At 42.3% G+C, this 27,905-nt stretch overlaps 1 protein-coding gene across 1 annotated transcript in view; it reads left to right on the top strand.

The window, feature by feature from the left end:
* GPC4 (glypican 4) overlaps nucleotides 1-27,905 on the top strand; it is a 90,877-nt gene that overhangs the window by 41,074 nt on the left and 21,898 nt on the right. The window contains exons 2-3 of the mRNA XM_075573173.1: nucleotides 10,143-10,301; nucleotides 20,500-20,891. Of these exons, the coding sequence (XP_075429288.1) occupies nucleotides 10,143-10,301; nucleotides 20,500-20,891 (551 nt within the window). The remainder of the gene's footprint in view (nucleotides 1-10,142; nucleotides 10,302-20,499; nucleotides 20,892-27,905) is intronic.

The following is a 27,905-nucleotide window of genomic DNA, read 5'->3' as shown; positions in this document are numbered from 1 at the left end:
GTCCTTAAGCGCCTCCACCCCCAACAAGTCCGGTTTTCAGGATACCCCAGCTTCAGCACAGGTTGCTCAATCAAATGCTCCATTTCCGATTGAGCCACCTGTGGTGAAGCTGGGAAATCCTGATAACTGGCTGGTGGGGGGAGCTTGAAGACTGTAGTTGAGTTCCCCTGTTTTAATGGATAATCAGAAGGGTTTTATTTGTATTCACTCTCTGTAACCTCATGTTTAAACCCGCGTTGTGTATTTGCACCAGTTTAAGTTGGAAGTGTGCTTTGTCGATGACCGCATTGTCATCGTGAAAGTAAATAGGCGAGATGCAAGCGTTGGAAGGTCACATGGCTATCTCCATGGGACGGCAAATGTTGACATCTGATCTTGGCTCGGGAAGATACGAGTTTATGAAGGTCGCCACACAGAGACTGTTATGAAGCAGGCCCCCATCGATTAAAGGTGCATTGACTCTTTGCTAACTTTGGCCAACCATGTGCTAACTCGCTAAAATCATCACCAGAAAACCAACCACGCAATGTCCATGTACAGATCTTCCGAATATTTCCTTTGGTTTTGTGTTGGTATTTTTCTTGGGATTATTATATATTATAGCCAAAGTAAACATTACCTAGTTTATATACTGTGCAAGATCCTGGGATCACCATCCAAGATCCTGGGATCACCAATTACCAGACCCCTTTAATACCAACAGAGTTCTCCCCCCCACCTTTTTTTTTTTTCCTCCATGTAAAAATGTTTCGGTTCATGAGTACAACATTTCCAGTATTTTATTTGGGCTGGAGGCAACGGTTTGATGGACATTGGTATGTTCCCAGGAATCCAGCTGCTGATAAACAATCTTGTGACTGAGACATCGAAAAGCATACATGATGGACAGATGGTTTAGGAAAATGAAAACAACGGTCCTACCTCTTTCTGGCTAGAGATGGATGCTTTTCTAGTCTTGTGATATCCATAAACAAGACAAGCCAGAGCGATGTGTGGACAGCGGGATGGCACGCAGTCTGAGTAATGGTGGCTCCCAGTACTGGGGCTGTTGTCTGACACTGCAGGCAAATGAATGTCTCTCACTTAAATTAATGGTGCCCCTGCCTGTCTTCCCCATAGTTTGCCAGGGTAGTCCAGATGTTTGTTATCCTTTGTGGACTAAAAAGCACAACTTTCTTTACAGAGCAAAGTGCTTACTGACATTTCTGGCAACCAAGTGGTGGTAATCCGAGTAACCTCTGTGCTCTCCAGAATGGAGGTTGGACTAATTATGGGTGCTGTCTTGGTGGCATACAGTGGTGGTTGAAACACGTGTACATTCCAGCCGGGTCAGTGTTCCGGAACTTTGTGCTTGACTTTATATGTTCTTCTGGAATGGAGTCCTTCAGATCCCCACAATGTAGCATTTATTAAAAATGGTCTTATGTGCCAGTATCAAGAGCGTTTCACAATTACTAGCAATTGAAGATTTTTTTTTTTTTGTCAAAAGCTGCACCGGTTGTTGCTGACATTGTGAATTATTCTCAATGTACAATTTGGGCGTCTTCAAGGAGCGCACGGCATAGCGAGCGAAATATTTCTTGGGTATTGGCAAATGTTCATGTTGAACCTTTTGTCCGTTGAGTGCACCTTCAAAGGAAAATTACAATATTGTAATGTCAGCATTTGGTGTTCTTCCAAAACGCAGAGAATAAACTGAACTTCTGACCATCTTTTTTTATTAAAAAATAACATTGTTCCAGATGTAATCATGCTGAGCGTGTTGGATTGTATGGGGTTATGATAGTAACGTAGCTGATGATGGATATTAGAGAGTTCGCAAATATTCTGCCACTTTCCAGCAGTGTTTTCATTTTACACATTACTCTTAAATCGTGACCGTTTCCCCTCTGTGTTCTCGTTGTGTAGCAGGTGCAATGAAATTGTGTCTGATAACATTTCCATTTTCCCCAAATAATGCAGAATTTGAGTTCAGTGTGTTTTGGGGCTAAAAAATCTGCTTACTAATTGGCAGGCGTCTTTAACCAACATTTCTTTACACTTACGGTTGCAGGCTTCTAAATATTAGGTCTCGTTTGCACTAAAATGAGCTTAACGGCCTTCAATTAGACCTGTTGAAAGTCCAACTTTGGTGGTCGGCTCAAGACTCCTGTCATCTGAAGAGGGCCCCCTCACCTTTGATGGGTTGTGGACAGATCTGTGTAAATTGCTTTCTGTGCTAAGATACAACATCAAATTGCTTTGCCTTGTCGGCACCTGTGTATCTTTTGGGTGAAGGTACACTTGTCCAACTAAGTTAATGTAATAGGCTAGATTGTGGATGGATTGGCAGCTGTGCGATACGGGCCTAAGAGATGACCTGTGGCCCTCATCTAAACTCTCTCCCCTACTCAAGTGACCATTCACTGTTCTACAAATATGGTAACAAAGTTGTTACATTGCAGGCATTGTTAAACACCCACAAATTAGACTGTAAGCTCCTCGGAGCAGGGACTCCTCTTCCTTAATGTCTAAAGCACTTATTCCCATGATCTGTTATTTATATTATCTGTTATTTATTGGATTACCACATGTATTACTGCTGTGAAGCGCTATGTACATTAATGGCGCTATATAAATAAAGACATACAATACAATACAAAACACCCCTGGGTCAAGGGAATTATTATTTCTAAATGACATAAGAATGCTGCAGCGATTTGCAAAATTGTACCAAGTTGGACAGAGATATAAAGAATGTCTTGAAATTAAATTGTAAGTTTACACGATTTAAACTACTGCTGGGTTGTTTGACCGTAAAGTAAATGATTAGCATGGGGAAAAAGGCCAATTCAAAAGCAAATAAGCATCTATATGACTGTCCAATTGCCCATCCACTAGAAAGGACTATAGGGAGTAAAGATATATATTTTTAAAAAGTCCTATTTGTCGATTTTCCTTGAAAAAGAAATAGTAAATGAATTTCTGTCATAGTTAATTTCTTTGGTTCCTCTGTAAAAACCTCAGCAGGCATTATTTGTGCTTAGAAAGCATAAAAAGTACTTTTTGACATGTCGGTCTTAATAAAGGGAGGACGTGACTGGGCTTCCAGAAAAACATGAAATTAGCCGGCATTGATCAAGTTCAGACTTTAATAAATTAAATGTTCTACAATGAAAGCACTATTGTCATAACCCAGTCCCCCAACCCCCCCCCCCCCCCCACACATTTTAATCTGTTTCCTATTACATTTAATTAAATTTCTAACACAAACAATCACTGTGCATTGTATTTGACTAAATGACTGGTGAGTAAGACAGTGTTTATTAAAAAATATTCCCTCCAGACCTGAACATGCCAAATGTGTTTTGGTTCTCCAGCATTGGAACGTTTAATTGCCCATTCTGTTGGCAGATGCATTAAAGCAAGGCTGTTGGTTACTAAAAATATTTTGTTATTTTGGCTATTTGTCTAAGCCAGGGGTGCTCAACTCCAATCCTCAAGCTCCCCCCCCCCCCCCAACAGGTCAGGTTTTCATGATTATCCCAGATTCATCACAGGTGGCTCAATCTGATTGAGCCACCTGTGCTGATGCAGGGATATCCTGAAAACCTGACCCGGGAGTGGGGGCTTGAGGACTGGTTGAGTTCCCCCTGTTTGATGCCCATTTTGCTGTAGAATCTTCAGCCCATTTTGGATGTTGTTTGTCACTGCTTTGTAATGTGAGGAAATCCTGACGTGTTATCTGAATGAGCAGGCAGACTGTGTGTACAGCTTTATTTGGTATAAAATGGAAGGAATGGCAAGCTAAAATGTAATTTTAGTTTTTAAGCAGCAGTACTAAAATATGAAGGTTACTTGTAGTTAAGCAGATATCCGTGGGCTGTTATGAATACAAGATAATTGGTACTATTTACATTAACTTTGTTTTTTTATTCACAGACCATGTCTGGATGTTATGGCCGCAAATTGCATTAATAGCTTGAATAGAGATATTGGTCCCTTAATGGAAGAAAGGTCTCTAAATAGCTACTACCAAAATATAGAGAAATGCAACTCTCTCAAATGCGCCTAAACTCCCCTCATGTTAGAGCGTGATGCTGTGCTGATTTCTCGCTATTGTATGTCTTTATTTATATAGCGCCATTAATGTACATAGCGCTTGCTTCTCTTTAGTAATACATGTGGTAATCATAGAAATAACAAATAATATAACAGGTCATGGGAATAAGTGCTTCAGACATAGAAGTAACATTTAGGAAGAGGAGTCCCTGCCCCGAGGAGCTTACAATCTAATTGGTAGGTAGGGAGAACATACAGAGACAGGAGGGCATTCTGGTAAGTGCGTCTGCAGGGGGCCAAGCTTTATCTACCAATAGTTCCAATACTTCTGTGGAACCCCTGATACGATGTTTAATGTACAGTTTGGTCTTTTGGTGTGGACAGTTCACATGTACAATACAATCAATCAATCCAGTGTCTGACCAACATAAGAATCACGCACGCATGCGCAATTCTTCTTTTGTTCAATGCTGAGCAGAAAGTACTTTACCCAGCCATACAACGAGGTATACAAGGCTCTCAAACCAGGTTTTCCATATACAAGGATATACTCTGTTGGGTCTTTTCCTTCTAACTTCTTAATAGGTTAATATAAATGCGTGCTTCCACCCTTTTGTATAATGTTATTCCTTTCATTACGAACTAGTCCTGTAAAAGGTTTTTTTTGTCTGTGTTGGGGGGGGGGGGGGGGAAGCGGGGGAAGGTGTGTGCGCTCACCGTGCGACTCTTCGTTATAATGGCCTGTCTTAATGCTTACTGGGGAAGATATTCTTTCTAAAATGTTTGTGTTGGCTCCTTTTTATTAACAAAATCTGGATGAGGCAGCATTAAGACGAGGGTGTAACTGGTGAAGTCCAGCTGACATCTCACTTTGTAAAGCAACCGGCTCAGCCAAAACCTACATCCCACTTGTTGAGTAGGTTTTATTATTACAGCGCTTTGAAAATAATCTGTCTGGAGATTTTAAATGTATTCTTCTTTTGGCTGTCCCATTGCAAGCGAGTATTTCTCAATACAGCCGATCACATACTCTCTCTCGGGTTACTATCCAGCACATTTGGTTTTTCCCAAAGACTCGGGTTACTTTGTCAGATACAAACCGGGACTGTTCAGTTATTATTTGTAATTGCCTTTAACGCCCAGTGGGAATTTTAGACCGGTGGAGCTGCAGTTGTAATAGAAAGCGGTTTGTCGGAGTTGGCCTAAGCAGCATCTCATTGGCTAGCAGGTCCCCAGCTTTTACACAATCGCACAGCTGTGAGATCGGGTGTACGCTGATTCACGGGCCACAGCGTCATATGTCAGCTGAACAAGACTTGCAACGAGATCCCATTCATGTAGACAAATTGCGTTTGTTGTTAGTAAGGCAGCGCTGTTTTCGGCAGCGCACGACGAATGTTAAACAAAATAAAACCATCGCTGCACAGTGTGTGAGATTTTGATGCCTCTTTAGCATTTGTTATTGTAACTTGGACTGAAGCTCTCCACCCCATACTCTAATTCTGGGCATCTTCTATTGCTGTTTCCTGAATAAGCCGCCCGTTCATTTATATGAAAAAATACATCAAATAATGAAGAAAAAAAAAAAAAAATTATATATAATTTTATTTTTTTTGGTACTTGCTTTGCTAGTCCCATGCTGGGCTTAAAAGCTGTGTGAACGGAGATGCATCTGCTTAAATGGGCTCCATGTGAATGGATATTCCAGGCAAAAGGTGACACATGGTTTGCTCATTTGCATGTCATTTCCCAGAATCCCTTGCAGTGGGAGCAATGTATGCTGGGGATAATGGTGAAAAGCAGGGTTATGTGTGTGTGTATCATGCATCATGATGCTGCAAACCTTCAGTTCCACAGACCCGTGACTGCTCTAAAATGTTTAAATGGGGTTGTCTGGCAAAATGTGTGTTTCTAAATAAAGACCACTTTCTTTCTCACTGAAGTTTTTGTTTAATTCTAATCCCTTATCTTGTTTCTATAATGTTCTTTATGGTACCTTTTTACTTGAATATTTATCTACACTTCTATCTCCTCGATGATTTTCTTTTAAAATGTATTTTATTCCAAAACTTTACATAAACATAAAAAACCCATCATACTCACTGATACCTGTGGCTTTGTTATAGGATATACGGAGGAAATTATTTTGGGGTCCGACATTTTACAATTGTAACATTGTATTATGCCTCATTTTATTGACCGTACAATGCAGCCAGTCTTCTCTAGTGCAGGAATTACGATTTTACACACTACAGTATATGCTAGTGACATATTTAGATGACCATTTACCCAGACTTCATCTTTTTTAATTACTTCTGAGTTGCATCCGATTCATGCTGTGCAGAACGAGATGTACTTTAAGCTGACTGGTTACAATGGGAACCACATTTTGATAGTAATTACTGTATGACATATACCTAAATATTTACTTAAAGGAGACCCTGACTAACCTATCTTGTTACAAATTGATCTATGTATCTCTGCCTAATAAGTATGTCTGGGGTGTGTAATTTTTAGCCAAACATCCTGTAATCCTTCTAGCAGTGCTTTCCAGCTCATTTTTTGGTTAAGGAACCCTAAGTGAAATTCTGAGGATCCCCCAATGATCCCTAATAGCAACTCTGTGATACGATGCATTGTAAATTCTAATGTTTTTATTCTAATTAAAGGAGTGCTGTTTTGGTCATTGCAGGGGTGCTCAACTCCAGTCCTCAAACTCTCCTCCAACAGGTCAGGTTTTCAGGATATCCCAGGTTCAGCTGAATGAAGCAGGGACTGATTGAGCCACCGGTGCTGAACCAGGGATATCCTGAAAACCTGACCTGTTGGAGGGTTAAGGACGGGATTTGAGCACGCCCGAATCATTGTACACTATCAAAACCGTACCGTTAAAAACAATATTGTAACCTTGTAGCCAGAATTTAAGTGAGGTGTCTGTTTAGTTATTATCAATTTATGTAAATACTCGGTTGTCCTTGTGTTAATAAACTTTCTACTGCCTCCCTCCAACTTCACTTTAAAGCTGCAGTTCAAGCAATATCCTACGTGTTTTTTTAAATTACAAATCAGTTCTGTACTATGAGAATACTTGTAGAATTTAAAAAAAAAAAACAATTTTAAAGAGATTTTTAATGTTTTGTAACATAACCAGCATTTTTGTTCCTATAGTAACCATTTACAAAGTCACACCCCCTTCCCCTTCTGAAACCGCATCACCTTTTTGAGCCCTGCCCTCTCTAGCAGTAAACCAATTGAATCTAGTGCCTGCCTGGTCACATGATCTTCCTCACAGAACTTTGGCTGTCAGTGCAGCAGAGGATTACCCAAGATGCATTTAGTGAACCCCGAGCCAAAGCTTTGTCGATCGATCACATGAGAACGGATCGATTTTAGCTAAATTGCCAATCACTCGTCAGTGTGTAGATTGTATCGATGCACATTTTGAATAAAAAAATAAATATATTAAAAAAATAAACGGCTTCAACTGCTGCTTTAATAGTTTCAACTTTCTCCAGCTCATGGCTGTATCGTTGCTTGATGGAAAAAAGATTCATGTGGAATGTCCTGCCTGTTACACGTGGTGATCAGTGGTCAGGGAGGAGAATATATGGATGACATTTCACTTTGCTCCAGAACAGTGTTCCCCACTCCAGTCCTTGAAAACCCCAGCAGCCAAGGTTTTAGGTATGTCCCTGCTTCAGCACAGGTGGTTCAATCAATATGACTGATCCACTGATTGAACCACATGTGCTGAAACAAGCGATATCTTTTAAAACCTGGCCTGTTGGGGGCTTCAGAGGACTGGAGTTGGGGAACCGTTGCATCAGGAAAACAATGTCAATGTATCTTTTGTATTTGTATTGGGCGAATCTATTCTGCAGCGCTATACAATGTGGGAAGGATAATAACATTGTTTAACAAAAGTAACGTACATGTTACCACAAACTGAGACAACAGGAAGGAGCTTAGTCTAATGAAGAGAGCTAAAATAGGTGGTGAATATTACACATTTAATAAGATCGGGACAATAACTCAAATGGAGTTGAAAATTAATAATTTGCTTGGCTGCTGCATGCTAGGTACTGTAAAATAAATCTGGCAATTATGAGCACAAGTGATCCTTTCATGGCGTTGAACAGCTGAGCAAGGATTTGTGAATTTGCCCCCTAACCAAGAGACACGGTGGAAAAATGTGCTTGCTGTCTTTTATTGAATGAACCTTTGCCCTGGCTCAGGAGATCTGAATCAAACTGAGCAGCTTCTGCAGTCCACTTCCAGGCGTCAGTTTCTCGTGAAAATGATCACATACCCTATTCCAGGGGTGGCCAACTCCAGTCGTCAAGGGCCACCAACCGGCCAGGTGTTAAGGATATCCCTGCTTCAGCACAGGTGGCTCAGTTGAAGACTTGGCCACTTATTGTGCCACCTGTGCTGAAGCAGGGACATCCTTCTTCAAACCTGATGTGTTGGTGGGCCTGGAGGTGGCCACCCCTGGCCTATTCTGTCGCTAATGATTCTTTGGTGATTCAACCTTTTCTACTGCAACAGGTCCGACCATTTAATCGCAAATTGAGTTGAAAATAATTAGATTAGATGTTTAGTCGGCAAGCTGCTTGGGTTTTCTTAAGGTTCTGAAAAACCATGTGAGATAGCGATGCATGTAAGGTTTTAGAAATAGGCTGTGCCGACAATAACGTACCCTTCAGTGTGGATACGGCACCGGGAAACTGACAGTAGCCAAATGAAATGGATGCATGTTAGGTGGACACTTGAGTACTGAAAGGACGTGTTAAAATGGATAAGTAGTAGTGACACACTGCTCATCTGCATGTCATTACCCAGAATCCCTGGCTGCAGTGGAAGCGCTGTTTGCCAAGAGATAATGGGGAAAGACAGGGTTGAAGACCTGTCTGGGACTTGCAGATGCACCACGCGTGGTATTTGTATTTACTGTCCACATGCTTGTCTCGGTAATGTGTATATATGTATATCTTAATTTATATAGCACTATCCACATCTCAGTAATGATTTCTGTCTTGTCCTAATAGAAAATCACCATGCTCCTATACCAGTGGTTTTCAACCAGGGTGCCTCGGAAGCCTTGGCTTCCCTGGGCATCCCGAACGAGAATATATAAGTATTTTACTGTGTATTTTTGTCATATTGGATGTAGCATTGGGCTTCTTTGTCGCTTGTTTACATTTGCCATGCTCAATAGCTCTTCTTTTTGGCACTTGTATACTTATATAATTTGTGGGGGTTCCCGGGGGGAGCTTGCTGGGGTTCTGTGTGTTGTTTAACTTATTTTCAGCTGGTTCAGCTGTTGGAGGTTAGTGGCTCCTCCTTCCCAGGTTTTAAGCCCGCCCCTCCCCACAACCCAAGTCAGCAGGTTCCTTTCATTTTGCTGGATATAGATCCAATGTGGTCTTTCTCCCTCCTAATAGAGGTAATTGAGAATTTTAATCCTAATAGAGGTATATTAGTATTTTATCTGGTAGTGTTAGGACCTGCGAACTGGGTCTGCTTTGTTGTTGCTCACAGGCGTGCAATGCTTTGGCCAAAGCCAAAACTAAACTAGTTAAACTAAATGACCCTTTTTCAAGAGAATATATACGTATTTTACTGTGTATTTTTGTTATATTGGATGTAGCATTGGGCTTCTGTCGCTTGTTGTATACAGAAGAATTTACAATGCATCTGATCTCAGACGCGCTATTAGAGAGGGTTGGGGTTCCTTACAATGCATCTGATCTCAGACGCGCTATTAGAGAGGGTTGGGGTTCCTTACAATGCATCTGATCTCGGACGCGCTATTAGAGAGGGTTGGGGGTTCCTCAGAATTTCACATAGGCTTCCTTAACCAAAAAAAGGTTGGAAACCACTTTTTTATACAACACAACAACAAGAGGTGGTTAGCACAACTAATTTCTCCCCCCTCCCCCTCTGAGTGTATGAAATGTATTTATATGTGAAAACGTGACACTGAAAAGTTCCTGTTCTAAGTGGTACAGTATTTGCATTTGTTGTTCTACTTGGGAAAACCCTTCCATTGCTTTTGCTGTCCAATCTAACGTGTGGTGTCTTTGTCGTTCTCTCTCCAGGTGACCATTTAAAGGTATGTTCGCAAGCCAACACATGCTGCAGTCAGGCCATGGAAGAGAAATATAGCCAGCAGAGCAAACATGACTTCAAGACGGCAGTTACGGAACCCTGTAATAATATGCACAATATTTTTGCTTCCAGATACAGCAAGTTCGATGGTGAGCAGGTTTACCTTTGTTACCAGAGTTTTGTGTTTTGTATGGATTTCGTTTTAATGCATTACTGCTGTTCCATCACGATTAGCCAATGGCCATTGTGGTGCGTGGGTATTTTAGTTTGTGGCTGAGGGTAGGGCACTGTGGATGAAAATATGCGCTGATACAGATGTTTTCTCTTTCATTTTTTTTTCTTCTCGTATTCTATGATTTTGCTTTCACGCCCTTATTTTCCCAGCTGGACATATGAGCGCCATCTGTAATACCCATGCCTCAGCCGAAATAGATGTTTATAGGAAACTCCCTTTCCTTTTTCCAGCCAAGAAATGGGTGATACATTACATAGGTCAGCCCTATATCCCCTCAATGTCAAATAGAATATAAACTATTTTAAATTGGCTTCCCCATCCACAAACTCTAAATCCATATGGTTCTTTTCTCCTGAACCCAGTTAGCGTAGTTGGTGGAGACCACTAGCCTATTTCATTGCTTTGCCATTACTGCCAATCCTTCGGTTAGCCGAAAGGATGTATAGATTTTTACAACTATTGCAGGTACATATATATGTTTTGTAATGTGATTTGGTAGTAAAATGGCTCGAATAAGCTCCCCTCCCGCTGCGCCCCCCCCCTCCCCTTGCACATTGTAATATGAACATCTCCTACTCTCTGCCCGGCCTGTTGCTGTGCAGGGCTACGATTGGGCGCTATTGATATGGTATTGTAATATCAAAGCAGTGACGCCTTGTCCCACAGCTTTTGACCCGGACTTTGATTATACAAAGTACTTACTGGAAGGCACACGCTTTTATTTGTGTTTCTTACTCTAAGGCAGGGGTGAGCAACTCCAGTCCTCAAGGGCCACCAACAGGTCAGGTTTTTAAGGATATATCTGTGTCAGTACAGGTGGGCTCAGTCTTTGATTGAGCCACCTGTGCTGAAGCAGTGATATCCTTTATACCTGACCTGTTGGTGGTCTTGGGACTTGAGTTGGCCTCCCTTGCTCGAAGGTGTCTGCTAAAGGATCCATGGTTTTGAAGAGCCTGCTAAGTTTAATTTGGTGAGTATCTCCCCCCATCACCCCCCTCGAAGTCTAGTATCTCACTTGTGCTTTCATGTGAGGCCGGCTGACCTTTAGCCCAGCTGCCAACAGCCCCTAAGTGCTCCTAATTGCTGTTTAACCAAATCTAATTCAGCTTCCAACCAAAGAATGAATTCCTTTTGAAATGGGTTTGTCGTAATCATAAACCACAAAACTTGAAAGGTGGCAGTAAAATATAACAGACAGCTGTTTAGAGATTGCTCAGTGCAGCAGTAACTACTTATGGCATTACCAGCTGGTAGAAGTTACTTTGTAGAATCATTGTTCTAATATGTATATATATGTGTGTGTATGAATGAAAAAGGAGTCCGCAGCACTCACCTGATGACAATCAAAGATACATTTATTTATTCCATCTGGCAAACAATGTATAAAATATACATGGTTTGCCAGATGGATTAAATAAATGTATCTTTGATTATCATTTAGGCGAGTGCTGCGGACTCCTTTTTCCTACATATGTTACTTGAGGTTGGATGGCGATCCTGGCCTCTCTGCGTGCACCCCATGAGAAGCAAAGTATTTTTTCCTCTTATGGTTGTGTGCCCCAGGCATTGTCTGTGTGTGTCTGTGTGTATATAATAAACAAAGAAATTCAGCACTCTTGGGACTTTGATTCAAGAAATGTAATGTGTTGATCGCCACATTTAAATATTTCTTGAATGAAAAGTCCCAAGAGTGCTGGATCTCTTTCCTAATTGATGCACATTCTCACATCCGTGGCACCTGGGTTGGTAACTATATAGAGCAGTTTACCTCGCAGATATCTATATCTGTAGGTATGTATAGCTTTATATAGGACCATCCAGGTACATGGTGCTTCACTGCAGTAATACACGTGGCAATATTATAATACAATGTGGGAATAAGCACTTCAGACATGACTCGTAACAATAGGAAAAGGAGTCCCTGCCCCGAAGAGCTTACAATCTAAGTGGTAAGTAGGGAGAACTTAGAGAGACAGTAGGAGGGTGTTCTGGTATATAATATACTTGTACAGTGCACCAACTTAGATCTGTAGTACATCAGCGTAATTCGGATTTAGATAATGCTGTTCATGTAGAAGTGTGTGCACACCACTTTTGCATGAATTTAGCCACCCCTGGGATGGCATTTAATGAACGATCAATGCCCTGGCTTGTAGGAAAGAAAGAATGCTGGTTTATATTATATATTGTAGGATCAAGCATGGATGGGAATGTTTCTCCTGAATTTTGCACACACCCGAACTGTGGGAGTCCCATCAGCAAAGCCCTAGGAGTTTATAGAAGCATCCCAGATAGAGGGTGTGTGCAAATCCTGAATACACACCCATGTTTTCTTTAATAACTGGTAGTCGGTGTGTAATCACTTTGGGAATTAAAGCTGCAGACACAGCATTATCCTACATGTGTTTTTTTTTAAATAAATTTCTGTACTATGAGAAAATACTTGTAGCATTTTTTTTAAACAACTCTGAACTACATTTTAAATGTATTATAATGTAACAAGCATTTTTTGTTCCTATATCAACCATTTACAAGTGTCGCCCCTTTCCTCTTCTGAAACAGGCTCTGGCACACCCCTTTTTGAGCCCTGCCCTCTCACTAGCAGTGCACCAATTGTATCTAGTGCCTGCCTGGTCACATGATCTTCCCCACAGAACTTTGCATCTTTGGTCCACTTCTGCTGCACTGGCAGCCATTTAGTGAACCCCCGAGCCAAATCTTTGCTGATCGAGCACAGGAGAACAGATCTATCTGCAACGTAGCTAATTACTTATCATTGTGTGGATTGTATTGATGCACATATTAAAGGGGGAAAAAGGCAGCTTGGACGGCTGCTTTAAAGCCAGTATTGCAGATTATCAAAATGTTGTTAATGACATTTTAAACAGTTTGACTTGGCTGGTAAATATATATATTTCTTGGCACTGTCTAGTTGTGCAAATGTAAGATTTGGCCGGAGCGGAGTGACAGCGGGCACTAGTACCAGTGTATCCATGCTGAATTAAATATCACCTTCTGCTAGTAAACAGATAAAGAAAAGTGCCGTTCGGTAACTAAACTAAAAGTTAGTGCATATAAAGGCTCGAGGAAACAAAATAGGCATTTAATGACAATAAGATATTACGTATGTTTGGTGCGTTTCTTAATTTTATTCCCTCGAGTTGCTGATCTCTATATGATCCCTTTGTGGGCTTGATCTCTGAGATCACATTGATCACACCAGCATCATTTCCTGTTTGTTTCTCCACCGTATCATGTAAAACTCAAACCGCAAGGTGGGCTCTCTGTGGCTGTGCCTTTTGCAGTACTGAAATCCCTATTGAACAGCTGTTATGCATCAGGGGTGCTCAACTCCAGTCCTCAAGCCCCCCGCCCCCCAACAGGTCAGATTTTAAGGATATCCCCGCTTCAGCACTACTGAAGCAAGGACTGCTTGAGCCACCTGTGCTGAAGCGAGGACTGCTTGAGCCACCTGTGCTGAAGCAAGGACTGCTTGAGCCACCTGTGCTGAAGCAAGGACTGCTTGAGCCACCTGTGCTGAAGCAAGGACTGCTTGAGCCACCTGTGCTGAAGCTGGGATATCCTGAAAACCTGACCTGTTGACAGGCTTGAGGACTGGAGTTGAGCACCCCTCCCCCCCTGCATTAAAGCATTCTTTTGTTATTCCTTGCCCGTTCCAGCAGGGGGGTTCCGGAGCTGAACCGTATTAATGGGCTCCGGGTACTCTCCTGCTTTCTGAGATGCATACTCCTGAAGGGGCTGCCAGTAGCAGTATAATTGTACTTCTTACCTAAGCCGACAATGGTTTGGTGCTCTTGTTATAAATCTGTCAAAATGCTACTTGAAGCCTTAACAAACTGACCTGACTGCCTTTCAGTTTCAATCAATCCTTCAGTCAGTGTAACTCAGCAGCTACATTGTATCCTTATATTACTAAAGTAACATTATCTATTGTTCTAGTTTGCAGCTCAAACTGTTGAACATTGGCAACAAATGATCAGAAACAGGAAAGTGTTACAAAGATCTTGCACTGCTGGCGAGGTGGGCTAAATTCTGCTGTAGAGATCAAAGGACGCTTTAAAGATGACTGAGTTAAATAATAATAATAATTAAAAAAAAAAAAAAACCACTCCAATGCTACAGAACTTGCTTATTTAAAAAAAACCCATAAGATTTCCCGTTTTGCTGCTTTTAAAGCAATTGTAAAAATGCCCCACTTTAAGCGTGAAAAATTCACAATTTTTTTATTTTAAAATGTACATGGTTTTATGTTTGATGGGGGGGAAAATGGCATTGTGTGCTGTAGAAGTCAGAACACTTCGGCGCGCTGGTGTTTTAATGGCTCAGACTGACAGAGGTTTTTGGTGACCTCATAAAACACAGGACCCAAAATGAGCTCTGATTGGCTGCCTCTGATTACAACCACCTGGATGCAGTCGTAATTCTCCACTGGGCTTTTGGGGCTGGCTATAAAAAGTATGGTTGGCCAGATGTACGACTTGGGAGCTGGTAATGAGAGCCAATGCTCTCTCCTGACGTTTTTGATGGTTCATGACCAAATCTGGTTGATATATTGGGCTCAGTAATTATAGGCGCGGGCGGTTGCAGAGGTCCTGCGTTCTTCTCCCAAGGCATTTAAATTAAATGCCGGGGTACCTCTGCAACCTCTACTTACCGAGATTCAGCCGGCTTCAGGACGCATGACCATGGCAACGCAGGGTCATGTCATGGTAATGTGACGCCAAATGCCGCCGCGGGACATCGCACGACCCTGCTGTGTCGTCATTTGACGCCGCATCGAGGTAAGGGGGGGGCGCGACAACGGAAGAGAGCGTGTGGGCGGGGGAGGGGTGGTGCTGCAAGATGTTTGCGCACACCTGGTCTAATATACACACAACGTATTCCTTTTATACATTCTTTCTCTATCTTTAGAGGCTACTCCGCATTGGTCCTCTGGAGATGCACCATGGCACTCAAAGCGCCAGGGTTCCCCGTGTGCGTATATCTATGTATCTCAGGCACTTGCAGGAACTTATCTTGAGAGAGGTCCTGCAATGGGACAAACGTTGATGCTGCAATATAAAAAAAAATGATCAAAAAGTTATACGTTCCTGCAAGTACCGGATTTCCTGCATTTTATATATCATTTAATTTTACTTGCACGAAAAAAAAACCCCAAAAATGGCTGCAGGATTACCCAATCAGAAGCTGCAGTGTCATCCACCGCACCATGTCCCTGCTTTTTATTGGCTGGCAGAGTGAGGCTGACCCCGTTAGCCATATTTGTTTCTCCCTGACCAGCATCCTTGTAAGGGAATTTAAAAATGAAACATCTCTGGCATCGGAGGTTACCCCCCCTGTAGCTTGGAGGGCCACTTTAATGCCCCCGGGGCACCCCCTCTTTTTTTTTCAAATAAGGTTTAATATAAAGAAATAAAAGGAACACGGATTGCTACTTTCACAGCACTCCGAATTCCAAGAGGTTCTTAAAGCCGAATGGGATCCAATAACTTCCATCAATAATTTTGCCCACGTTCTACATATTTTTGAATGACACCATATTGGGTAATTTGCCATGTCGCTACTGACACCCAAACAGCCAGTGGGGAGCCATTGTAAGGATCTTGCAAATAAAAGCCAAACCATTTGTCATTAATCTATTTGTGTGTCTTTCCTTTTACAAGCTGCAATAAATATGTTCACAGCTTATTTTTTTTTATTTTTTATTTGTCAGCACACTTTGGAAAGTTTATTTATTTTTATTTATTTGTCTAAACGAGTATTTTTGCTGCCCCCAGAGAGCATAAGTAAATGAAGTTGCATGCAATAAAGGAAATTAGGTTTTTCCCTCCCCTCTGACTTTCAAGAGAGGACAAGTATTGGATATGGATTTGTTTGCATGTAAGATGAAACCAAAACCCCAAACTCTGGTGTGTTTTGTTTCTTCTCCCCCCCCCCCCCCCCCCACCCTCCCTCCTATTCCCTTTTATCTGTCAAGATCAAACTCCAGGTTGACGTTTTATTGTGTAGAACCAGCTGCAGGGTGGAGTGTTCCTCCAGGGACCCGCTCCTATGTGAGAAACAAAGAACAGTACACAGACAAAGCATGGCCGCGCATTGAATATCGATGTGCTTTATAGTCCAAATAATTTTTGAAGTTGCAGACCCATGTGGAACCAAATGAAAGCAATGGCTGTATGTTTGACAGGTTAAACGGAAGGTTTCTTGCAGTCTAAATATTTCTAGTGTGTTTTTAAATAAGGTTTTGTGGGTACAGCTGCATGTCTCACAGGTCTACCACCCTGCCTTTGTCCATTATCTCTTGCCATACAGTGCTTCCACTGCAGCCAAGGATTCTGGGTGTCGGCATGCAAATGAGCAATCGGTGTGACACCAGGGGTCCATGTTGAAATGGGCAAGAAGTAGAAAGTGACACTGCGAGTGCTCATTTGCAGGCCATTACCCAGAATCCCTGGCTGCAGTGGAAGCACTGTATGCTGGGAGATAATGAGGGTAGGCAGGGCTGTCTGAGACATGCGCATGTGCTCACAAGTGGGATTTAGATTTGCTAAATTGAAAGTCTGGACATTTCCCCCTTTCCCCCTCTGAATGAGGAACATGTTGATGTCGGTGACGTTAGTGATGAGACGATGCGGGTTTGTTCACGCCCCTTGCCCAACTGTGACATGACAAGGGGGACACAAGCAGAAATAAGGTTGTTAACTTTAACTTTGGGTTAGATCGTGTCCGACATTCCCCATGGAGCCCAGGACGTGATCTAGCCAGTGAGGAAATGGAGCAGGATCCCTGCTCTTCCATTAACTCCAAAATGGCCGCTGCAGTCACGTGATCAGAGGGGCCGTGGCACGCAGACACCACGACACCCCCCCCCAGCACTAAAAGGGTTAAACCCCACCACCACCGAACATGTTACAGGCCCTTCTGGCAGCGAAAGGGTTTCATTCAAATGCTAGTCCTATTTTTGTGCCCGAAAAAAGAATGTACCTCCGGATTAGCAGGGTGGGGAAGGACCTGCACGATTAGGGAACACTGCTTGTTTGTGCTCAGGGAGTGCAGAAAACGATGATTTGTCATCCTAGAAAAATGTTTGCGTTTGACAGATTTTCATGGGAATTCTGTTGATGTGGTGATTTAATGAGTGTGGCTTATTTGTCGTGCAGCTATAAAACATGTTTTTACAGCACAGCAAAATAAGAAAGTAATCCTTGTGTGTGTGTGTGTAGACTTTGTTTTAGTGATTCAGACAAAAGGTGTTAATTTATAGAACCAGAAAGTCCAGACTTAGGAGAGAGGGAGAACCCCCCCCCCCCCCCATGTATTTCTTCTCTTGGTTCTCGCAACAAATCTTGAATACCATATACAGTACTACTTTTTGTTCTTTGCCATATGGGATACGTTTAAGCAAAGCAGTTTAAAACTGTTGTGTTATTCTAGCTAAAGATTAAGATTGCACATGTATTCAGTGTGTAGAAGGCCGTCAACCTCTGTCAATGTAAATCTGGATTTATATACAATTGTGTATTTAACAAAACTTTGGAAAACAACATTTTGAAGCCCCCAAAGTGATTTTTCAATTTTTCCATATAGGTTTGAAGCAGGGGGTCTCCCATTAATTTCAGCTTCGGGGACCCCCTGCTTCCGGAGATGCTTACCTCTGCAGGGGGTGACGGAGGCCACGCTGGGGCTCACTACGTCTGCATTTCAAAGCTGCCGGGCTCTGTGGGCCAATAGGAAGCTGTGACGTCATCAGGCGCGGCTTCTTATTGGTCCATGTGACGAGAGCTGAAAACGGCAGAGCTGTAGGCGAAACCGGCACCCCCTTCAGAGGCAAGTATCTCCTGAAGCTGAAATGAACGGGGTTCAGCTCCAGAAACCCCATGCTTCAAACCTGTATGGAAATAAGAATGAAAACGAAAAAACGGCTGGGGTTGCATCTTTAATGTCACTGTTGGGTAATGAAGAATGGTGCATAAAATGCAGACCCTTTTATTCTTGCTCCCCAGAGCTACGGATCTAATTTTAAGCACATCTGCCCTATCAGATATCAGGCTTCCAGGCCTCTCCTATTGTGTGACACAATGTTGCAACGGTGAGGAACGTTTTGCAACATCTCACCAGGCTTTGTGCGCGTACATGTGGTTCTCGGGGCCTCTGGTGGAATGACCTTTTGTGAAGTACGTTCCGGCGCTGACCATATTCATACATGTAATCGGATATGCTAGCGAGGGTCGGATTTATGGCTCTTTGGCTGCCTCGCGTTCTGTTTAGATAGGTTGGCCATTTAAGGTTAGCCACTTAATCGGGAATTAAGTCATCTTAATATGACATCTGTTTCTTTTATCTTGACTCTTGTAAATAGAAGGAAGTCATTAACTGCTTGTTCAAAGGCGCACACATTGAAATCTCCAACATATCTGGGTTTTCTCCGGCTTTTTTTTTTTTTTTTGCCTCTTGGTTGAAGCTGTTGTGACCACCCATATTTACATTGCATGCTGGGTGTAGACATATGCTGCTCAACTCCAGTCCTCAAACGCCACCAACAAATCAGGTATTGGGGATATCCCTGCTTTAGCACAATCGGTGGCTCAGTCTTTGACTGAGCCACTGATTGAGCCACCTATGCTGAAGCAGAGGTATCCCCAATACCTGACCTGTTGGTGGCCATTGAGGACTGGAGTTGACCACTCCTGGTGTGGACAATTTGTAGAAAATGTTACTTTATGGTAACGGGTTACAAAAACTTTTTGGAAAGCTGTACTTGGTTTAATTTGCAAGTACATGACATCCTCCCGCCACCAGAAACCAAACGTGCGCAATGGTCCTTTATCCGAAATTGGGGGAACCTTACCCAGGTCACATATTCCATTGCAAAGTGACCGGGTTACATTATAGAATGATTATCCATGTTTGCAGCCATCCTTGGATGGTCTTCTTTTTCTTTTCTTTTTTTTATCACGAAGAAAATATAACTTGGAGCAGCAATGGGTGGGTTTTCTTTCCCCACATGGGCTGAAGCAGGGGTAGAAGTGGGAGATAAAAATGCATGAAAAATCTATTTTCGGCATTAAAATGAAGGCAGGCCTTTCAGAATGAAGGGGTTTTCGGATGAATCTGTACCTACACACCATCCGGAACATTAAGCTAGACCCAAAATTCCCCCAGGCAGGAAATGCCAGTCATCATGAGAACTAGACCCCCACTGGTCTTGGAGAAGGAACTTTTCAAAAAAAAATAATTCTCTTCCTCTTTAATCCACCCTGTTGTACTCCTGAGAGATATTATGTACAGTGAGTTTAGGCAGCAAACCACTTGGCTTTGGTAACAAGGCACTCTAAGAATGTTTCAGGTTTTCCAGACATGTCACGTTGCAAAGTCTTTGTTTCTCTAAAGCAATGGAAGCCTATAACCTAAACTCTGACATTCTTGATGCATTTTAACACGGTTTCAAATCCTAGGCTTTATTTTTTGTCTCCCCCCACCCCCTCTTATTTGACTTGACATCTCTTTTTAGAGTAAAGAGAAACAGATTCCTTAAAATATCAATTATTTCTTTAATATTAGTCTAAAGAGAACAGAAATCAAAATGAGAAGTATCTAGTGTTTAACTTGAGTTGCTTGTGACCTGCAGTTCATTGATATGCTAATTCAAGACTGTTAAAATAGTCATAAAAATGTTTAGCACTATTTTAGACAAATTTGCTGTATTTTTTTTACCAGTTAAAATATTTTCAGTAAGTGTTAAAAAAAAAAAAAAAAAAAAATGTTAAAAAGTGTAATTACTTACAAATGCTTAGTAGTGTTACTTTTTGATGTTGATTAATAAAAATAAAATAAAAAAACCAGACAAGCTACAAGTGACATTAATGTATCTTGATGTCATTGTGCCATTATTTTTTTTTGTTGATTTTAAAATACAAAAAAATGAACTTGCATTCACCACATACAAATAATATCAGGTTCTCTTGCGGAGTACATGCAGCACCAGGTACAACACAAAAAAGTGTGTTTGTGTGTATGTGTGTGTGAATATAATAAAATATTTTGCACTTTAATGAAATGACTAATATATTTAAAACATTTTAATTCCTCAGAATTTTTCAAAGAACTTCTTCAAAACGCTGAAAACTCCTTAAATGACATGTTTGTGCGGACTTACGGACGGTTATACATGCAGAACTCTGAGCTATTTAAAGATTTCTTTGTGGAACTAAAGAAGTACTACGTAGGTGGGAACGTAAACCTGGAGGAAATGCTCAGTGACTTCTGGGAACGGCTGCTAGAACGCATGTTCCGACTGGTCAATCCACAGTACCATTTCACAGACGAGTACTTGGAATGTGTGAGCAAGTACACAGACCAGCTCAAGCCATTTGGAGATGTACCACGGAAACTGAAGCTGCAAGTAACCCGGGCCTTCGTGGCAGCTCGTACCTTTGCACAAGGGCTGGCGGTAGCTAGAGATGTGGTCAACAAAGTGTCCGCGGTAAGAGAACCTCTTTTCCTTCCCATCCGAGGCCTGGTCACTCTAATGCAGGGGTGCGCAAACTTCTTGAGCTGCGGGGCTCCCCCCCCCTCCCAATGGCATGGCGTCGCGGGTCATTTGACGTCACGTAAGCCCATCGGGTCATGTGACGCCGCGTTGCCATGGCGATGCGTCGCCAAAGACCAGGCTGGCAGCAGACAAGTGAGTTACAGAGGCCTCACGCCTCCCCCGGCATTTAATTTAAATGCCGTGGAGAAGAGCGCGGGGCCTCTGTAACCACCGGGCTCCCCCCAGAAATTCTCCCGCGCGCCCTTTCGTTTGCGCACCACTGCCCTAGGGTGTAGCACTGTTTTTTGTTTTTTTTTGTGTTGGCTGCAGTATGTCATTGGCATCCACTTGGAAATGTGTCAAGTACATGGTTTTATCCCGGCTCATGTAATCTTACAGCTGATGCTCTGTGCAGGAATAGTTTGGTAAATTATATTGACCTGGCACAGGAATAGAGAGACCACACACACAGCCCAAATATAAGCCAAACCTTTGCACCGGCAGGAATGCACGGCCTTAAGGCTGTTCTGTTTCTTGAATTCTGATGGATTATTATACACATGTCGACACAATCCCAATGTATTATTTCTACTTTTTGGTAATTTGTTATCCCTAGGTGTTCTATACGTATTATATACGGGAGGAAGTTTGCGCTGCTGCTTCCTGTGTTATGACTGTTGTTGCTTCTATCACAAACCATACGCCAACCCCAACGCATTGGATACATTTTAATTTTATTATTTTTTTTGCAAAGAGGAAGATAGGTTGGTGATTTAATAATTAAGTCGACACTAGGGACGGGCACAACTGTCAAAATCCGTTTTGCGGAATTTCCCAAGCTTTCCATTCAAAATCCGCTCCGCGCTGTAAAATCCGTCGGCTGATTTTGTTTGATTTTCAGTCTGTGCGCATGAGTCCAAAACCCGCCATTGGATACAATCCGCTGGTGGCTTTTAACAACCCAGTCCGGATTCAGCAATACGCGAGCCGAGTGCTGAATCCGCAGATTGGACTGTTAAAATTCGCCAGTGGATTGCGGGATCCACGGATTGAATTGTACGTAATAACATTTTTTTTTTTTAAATCCGGGAAAACACGAATCGCCCTTTTTTGAGACTAATTTTGTGGAAATCCGTGGACCAATGGAAACGGCGGATCCAAATCCCCAAAAACGTTTCGCCCATCTATAGTTAACACATACAAATGCTTGCTTGGATGAAGAGGATTGTTGGTTACTTTTTGTGAGCTTTTAGGGACATACAGGCCCTTATTCTGTGAATCAGAACCTACAAAGAGGCAAACTTGTATCTCAAAACATCAACAAGCCAATTAAACAGACATCTATATTTGAATAGTAATCAAGCCGTTGGATGCATTTATCCAGGTGTGTGTGCGACTTAACACTGCTGTTAAAAAGTGAGAAAACATCCTGAGTGTGATGTACATTCAAGGTTTGTCCAATGGCTCAATGAGCCTAAATTTATTTTGAACAAAACTGGAATGGTGTAGATGAGTTATGAAATGTTGTTTTCCCTCATACAGTTTTCCTAGAATTATTGCCCGGTACTCTTGGAAACTGGCATTTCAAGACACTGTAAACCAATTTTCAACCTTTTTTTGGTTAAGGAACCCTAACTGAAATTCTGAGGAACCCACCCCTCCCTAATAGCGTGTCTGAGATCATATACGTTGTAAGGAACCCCAACCCTCCCTAATAGCGTGTCTGAGATCATATACGTTGTAAGGAACCCCAACCCTCTCTAATAGCGTGTCTGAGATCAGATGCATTGGAAAATTGTATCAAATACAGAAGAATTTACAACCACCGGAAAATTGTAGGGAACCTTTTAGGAATGCCTGGGGAACGCAATGGTTCTTTGGAACCCTGGTTGAAGAACACTGCTCTAGACTAAATAGACTCAAGGTCCTGTCTTCTAGGCTTGGCTGGTTTCAAAAGCTACTTTGGTGGTCAGACTGAGAAGGCATAGATGCTGGTATGCAAAGTAAAACCCCAAATACTATTTATTTATAAAATGTTTTGTCAGGAAGTAATGCATTGAGAGTTACCTCTCGTTTTCCGGTATGTCCTGGGCAAAGATTTATGATGACAAATAATACAAGGTTACATAAGTAAACTGATGGAAGGTGTTCTTGTTTATAGAAGACCAAGTAGGGAAGTTACCTGGACCAGTTTTTTTTTATAGAGAAGAACTACATTCCCAAATCATGTGTTCTTTTTTTGTTATTAAATTCCAGGATGTTTTTAAACATTAGAAACATCTTGGGAAAAATCTCCAAACCTGTTCTTTGGATCAGGGCTTGTGCTACGTTAGGATAATAAAATTAAGAGTACCTGCAGCACTCATAAACAGCTGTGACACTGCAATTTAATGTAAAGAGAGCAAACAAGGCTCATAAAGCATATTGCACAGGGCACTTTCAAGATGCATCTACCCACACAAATACTCCCCCAGAATGAGGGGTAAACCCAGGAGGAAGGGGGACAAGGAAGACCCGCACACTGATCTACACACTACAAATATTGTAAAAACAAAGTGCTACACACTGCCAAAAAGGCAACAACACAAAAAAAGGAACACAATCCAAAAATCAAGCCCTAGATTCTGCACGTCAGGATAATATTCCAACTTACATTAAACCCATAAAGTGTCAATTTATTCCAGAACCTCGGCAACACAAGTCATTTTTTCTAAATCTTTCATGATCGTGAAAATAGGGATAAAAGGAATGACCTTGCCTAGAGATCTCTCCTAAGAGGGGGAGAGTAGGCAGAGAAGAGCCCCCCCCCCTCTAACCCCCCCATTAGATGCACGCACAACGCATATCAATGGGAAGGGAATTCTCCTAGTAGATTAGTGGAACAAAAACGAAACTTGCAGAGGATAGCTGCAAACGGGCAGAAGGTTGGCAATTTGTGCACAAAGTAGAGTAGCTGCGTTGGATAGCGACCCCGCAAGGGTTGTAATGAGTGATGTATGGTCAGTATGTAATACAATGAAAAGTCTTAAGTCAATGTAAAACGAGTGAGGACAATATGACATGAAACACAAAGTGCGAATATATAACGGTGAGTACAAATAAGAGAAGGTGCCACTAGCGATAGCGCGCAGTTGTACTCCCCTCTAATAAGGTATGCAATTAAGAGGGAGCACGTACATAACTATACTCCCTCTTTATTGGTTACCTTACTTGCCTCTAGTGATGGCATGGGGTTGTACACCCCACTAGCAAGGTAAGTAATAAAGAGGGGGTGTAGTTATGTACTTGCTCCCTCTAATTGCATACCTTACTAGAGGGGAGTACAACACCACGCTATCGCTAGAGGCATCTTCTTCTCTTATTATTTATTACTATTTATTATTATTATTTGCAAGTAGATCAGGCAATGACTGTAATACAGGTCCAGTCCCCAAGTGTCACCAACAGGTCAGGTTTTAAGGATCTCCCTGCTTCCGCACAGGTGACTCAGTTCGACAAAGCCCCGGATCGAGCCACCTGTGCTGAAGCAGGGATATCCTTAGCCTGACCTGTTGGTGGCCCTTGAAGACTGGAGTTGGCCACCAATGGTCTTGTGTGACAGTGAGGGACTGCTAGGCTTTCAGATGGATAGGGTTAGACAGGAGGCAGAGGTCCCTTAAGTTCAGGAGCGATCATGGGAAAATGCAGCTGAATGCTTCCTTGCATGTGTTTAGTTTATGCGTTTTTTTTTTAAATTTTTATTTTATCTGGGGTTTTTTTTTTTTTTTTTTTTTTCAAACGTCATAATGCCTCCTCCCTTCCAGTAACTGTGGGGGTTTGATATTCAGTATTACATTGGAGGCATGGGTAGAAAGATTAAGAACATTTTAAAGGTGAAAGTCCACTACCCTATTCCGATTAATTTTATTTTTTTTAGAGTGAAAGCCCAAAGCATCGGCCCATGCAAACATCCCATTTGCCATTGTTAGCACCAGTGGTGTTATTTGAATCGCTTGTAGTTAGAAGAATAACACCGAACAGAGAAATGATGGAATATTTAACGTATGCTTGTATTTGTTACGGAATTAATAGTCTCATCGAGACGTCGCTAAGATAAGGACACTTCTTCAGTAATTCACAACAGAGGTCAATATTGGGGGAGGGGGGCAAGGAGAGGGGGGACTTGAAATGGAAAAAAAAATGCGGGGTCAGGATACAATGTAACAGTAATGGCAGTGAGGCAATTATAATGTATCAACTAAAAGGGTCTTTATCTGTATCCAAACATGTAGAATAACACAAAGGAGAACATTAAGTGGATGTTTTTAAAGTTTCATAGATGACATCCAACATATGGGTTACATTTAAGGACCTTATTGTCATATACAAAGCCTCTGGTGCTGATCCTTTTATTTTTAATATCGTGTGTGTGTGTGTGTGTGTGTGTGTGTGTGTGTGTGTGTGTGTGTGTGTGTGTGTGTGTGTGTGTGTGTGTGTGTGTGTGTGTGTGTGTGTGTGTGTGTGTTCATCTCTTTTCTGGGTTAATGTTAAGACTTTTTTTTTTTTTTTGCCTCCAAGGCTGGAATAGATTGAAGTCTGAAAAGCATAGAGATTAGATCTGCTATGAACTTAAAGGTCCCTTGTAATAAACCGCTTAAAATGCAATTAGTGCTGTTAACAGAACAGCTCTATTTACATATGTGCATGTTTTTTGTTAATGTCAGATGTGGTCTTAAATATAAGCATTTTAATATGGATGTATAATGTAGACCATGTGATAAGGGTAAAGCATCCAGGAAATGGCAGAAGTATGACTATGATACATATGTATGTACAAGGCGGCAAGATTTTCCACTGTACTCTATATCTTGGGATAAGACGCTAGTGTAAAGAGACACACAAAAATCCACATTGTTATAACATAAATATAAAAAGCTGTGTAATGCACACTTAGGCCTGGTCCCCGCTGGCTACTGCAGCGCCGAGAGCCCTCCCCTCAATGGCGCAGGGCCCGCTGCGAGGGGGGGCCGCAGCGCTGGGGCGAGAGTTGCTCCTGCTCTCAATAAAATTGAGAGCAGGACTCACGACGGAGCACTAAGCCACGCCCCCGGCGGTTCAGCCAATGAGGGCAAACCTGCCAGGTGACGTCATGGCCGCGCCCCCGTCATTCCCCCGCCACGCCCTCCCTCCGGTCTCTCTTCCTGCAGCTCACTGCAGACCGGGGAATCGGCTGCACGCACCGCCAGTCTCACAGGCGCGCGTGCAGCGGAGGTACTGGGGCCTCAGCCTTAGTGTGCATTTGCTTGTCATTACCCAGAATCCCTGGCTGCAGTAGAAGCGAAGTATGCAAAGCGATCATTGGGAAAGACTGGGTTACAGACATGTGACTGCTCACAAGTGATCTTTTTATTTGCAAAAAAATTAACACAAATGTTGAAAAAGTTGACATTTATAGTGTTTTATTAGCTTTAAAAAAAAAAGGCAAAGCGCCGTCTTTTTAACAATGATCTATTGTTAAAATTTGCAGCTCAAACTGCTGGGAACATTGGTAACAAATGATTACAAACAGGAAAGTGTTTGCAAAGACCTTGCACTGCTTGGGAGGTGGGCTAAAACCTGCTAAGTCAGTGGTTTTCAACCTTTTTTTGGTGAAGAAACCCCAACCCTCTCTAATACTGTGCCTGAGATCAGATACTTTGTAAATTATTCTGTATTTGGTACAGTTGTCAAATTACCTGAACATTGCAGAGGATGCCCGGGGAACCCACAAGTTCATAGGAACCCCTGTCGAAAAACACTCTTGCTACATTAATGAAAGGATGCTTTAAAACATTAAAAATGGCATTGAGAGTTGAATTTAAAAATTTTTACAATCAGTTATATAATACTACAGCCCTGATTTTTAAAAAAAAACTTTTAATAAATAAAACATAAAAGATTTGACATGTTTTGCTGACCTACCAGAATGGTTAAGACGGTGTCTGCCACTTAAATACCTGATTTTGACATGTCGGCTCTTAACATGTCCATACGTACGGCATTGTTTTAAATAGAGATATGAACTGTAGTGTGCCCTCATGATGAGTCGGTTACATCATTGGCACTTGCCCGTTTTCTTGGGTAGATGAGACGTGCCACTGCCGTGTCAGGCACCCAGGGCCTGTGTGTGCCATGTGATCACCCCCGCAGAGCAGCGCAGAAGCGCCGGGCCCCTGGCACTGTAAAGGATCACAAAGCGCTGTGGTTACAGCACGTCCTGCATTGCTGCGAGTCTTTAAAAGCACCAATCCTATGATTTTTATTCAATTTAAAATGTGTAGGATTGAAGCAGGGGGGTTCTCCTGAGCTGAACCCCATTCATTTCAGCTCTGGGGACCCCCTTCTTCCTGAGATACCTGACTCCGTAAGGGGGTGCACGTAGCCGCTCCAGCTGGGATGTGTGGGGTTATCGGAATGGCGGATTTAAATCTACCGCGTCACGCTGGCCAATGAGAAGCAGTGATGTGGTCCCTTGCAGCTTCCTATTGGCCTGCGTGACTGAGCGCTTTAAACATGTGGAGCTGCTACTGGCGTCACTTACGGAGTAAAGTATCTCGGAGAGCAGGGGGTCTGCTGCGCTGAAATTAACGCAGTTTGGCGCCGGGGACCCCGCGCTTCCCACCTATTTTAAATAAAAATGTTAACAAAAATGTAATGTTCTGCTGGTTTAAAGGCACAATTCCCAATTTGCATTTTATTTTTTCTTCATTTTCTGTAAGTTGCATTGAAGTACAGGAAATAAAGAAACCACACGTGAGCACATTCGCGTGTCTCACACAGGTCTGCAACCCTGTCTTTCCCCATTCTCTCTTGGCATGCCATGCTTTCATTACAGCCAGGGATTCTGGGTAATGACATGCAAATGAGCAGTTGGTGTGTCATCTTTTGCTGCTTGTCCATTTTAGCAGACCCCTATAAGCTTATGCCGGCCATATACGGAAAATGGAC

This window comes from Ascaphus truei, chromosome 16 (genome assembly GCF_040206685.1).
Source record: "Ascaphus truei isolate aAscTru1 chromosome 16, aAscTru1.hap1, whole genome shotgun sequence".
NCBI classification, from domain to species: domain Eukaryota; kingdom Metazoa; phylum Chordata; class Amphibia; order Anura; family Ascaphidae; genus Ascaphus; species Ascaphus truei.
This window is presented reverse-complemented; position numbering and strand designations above follow the sequence as displayed.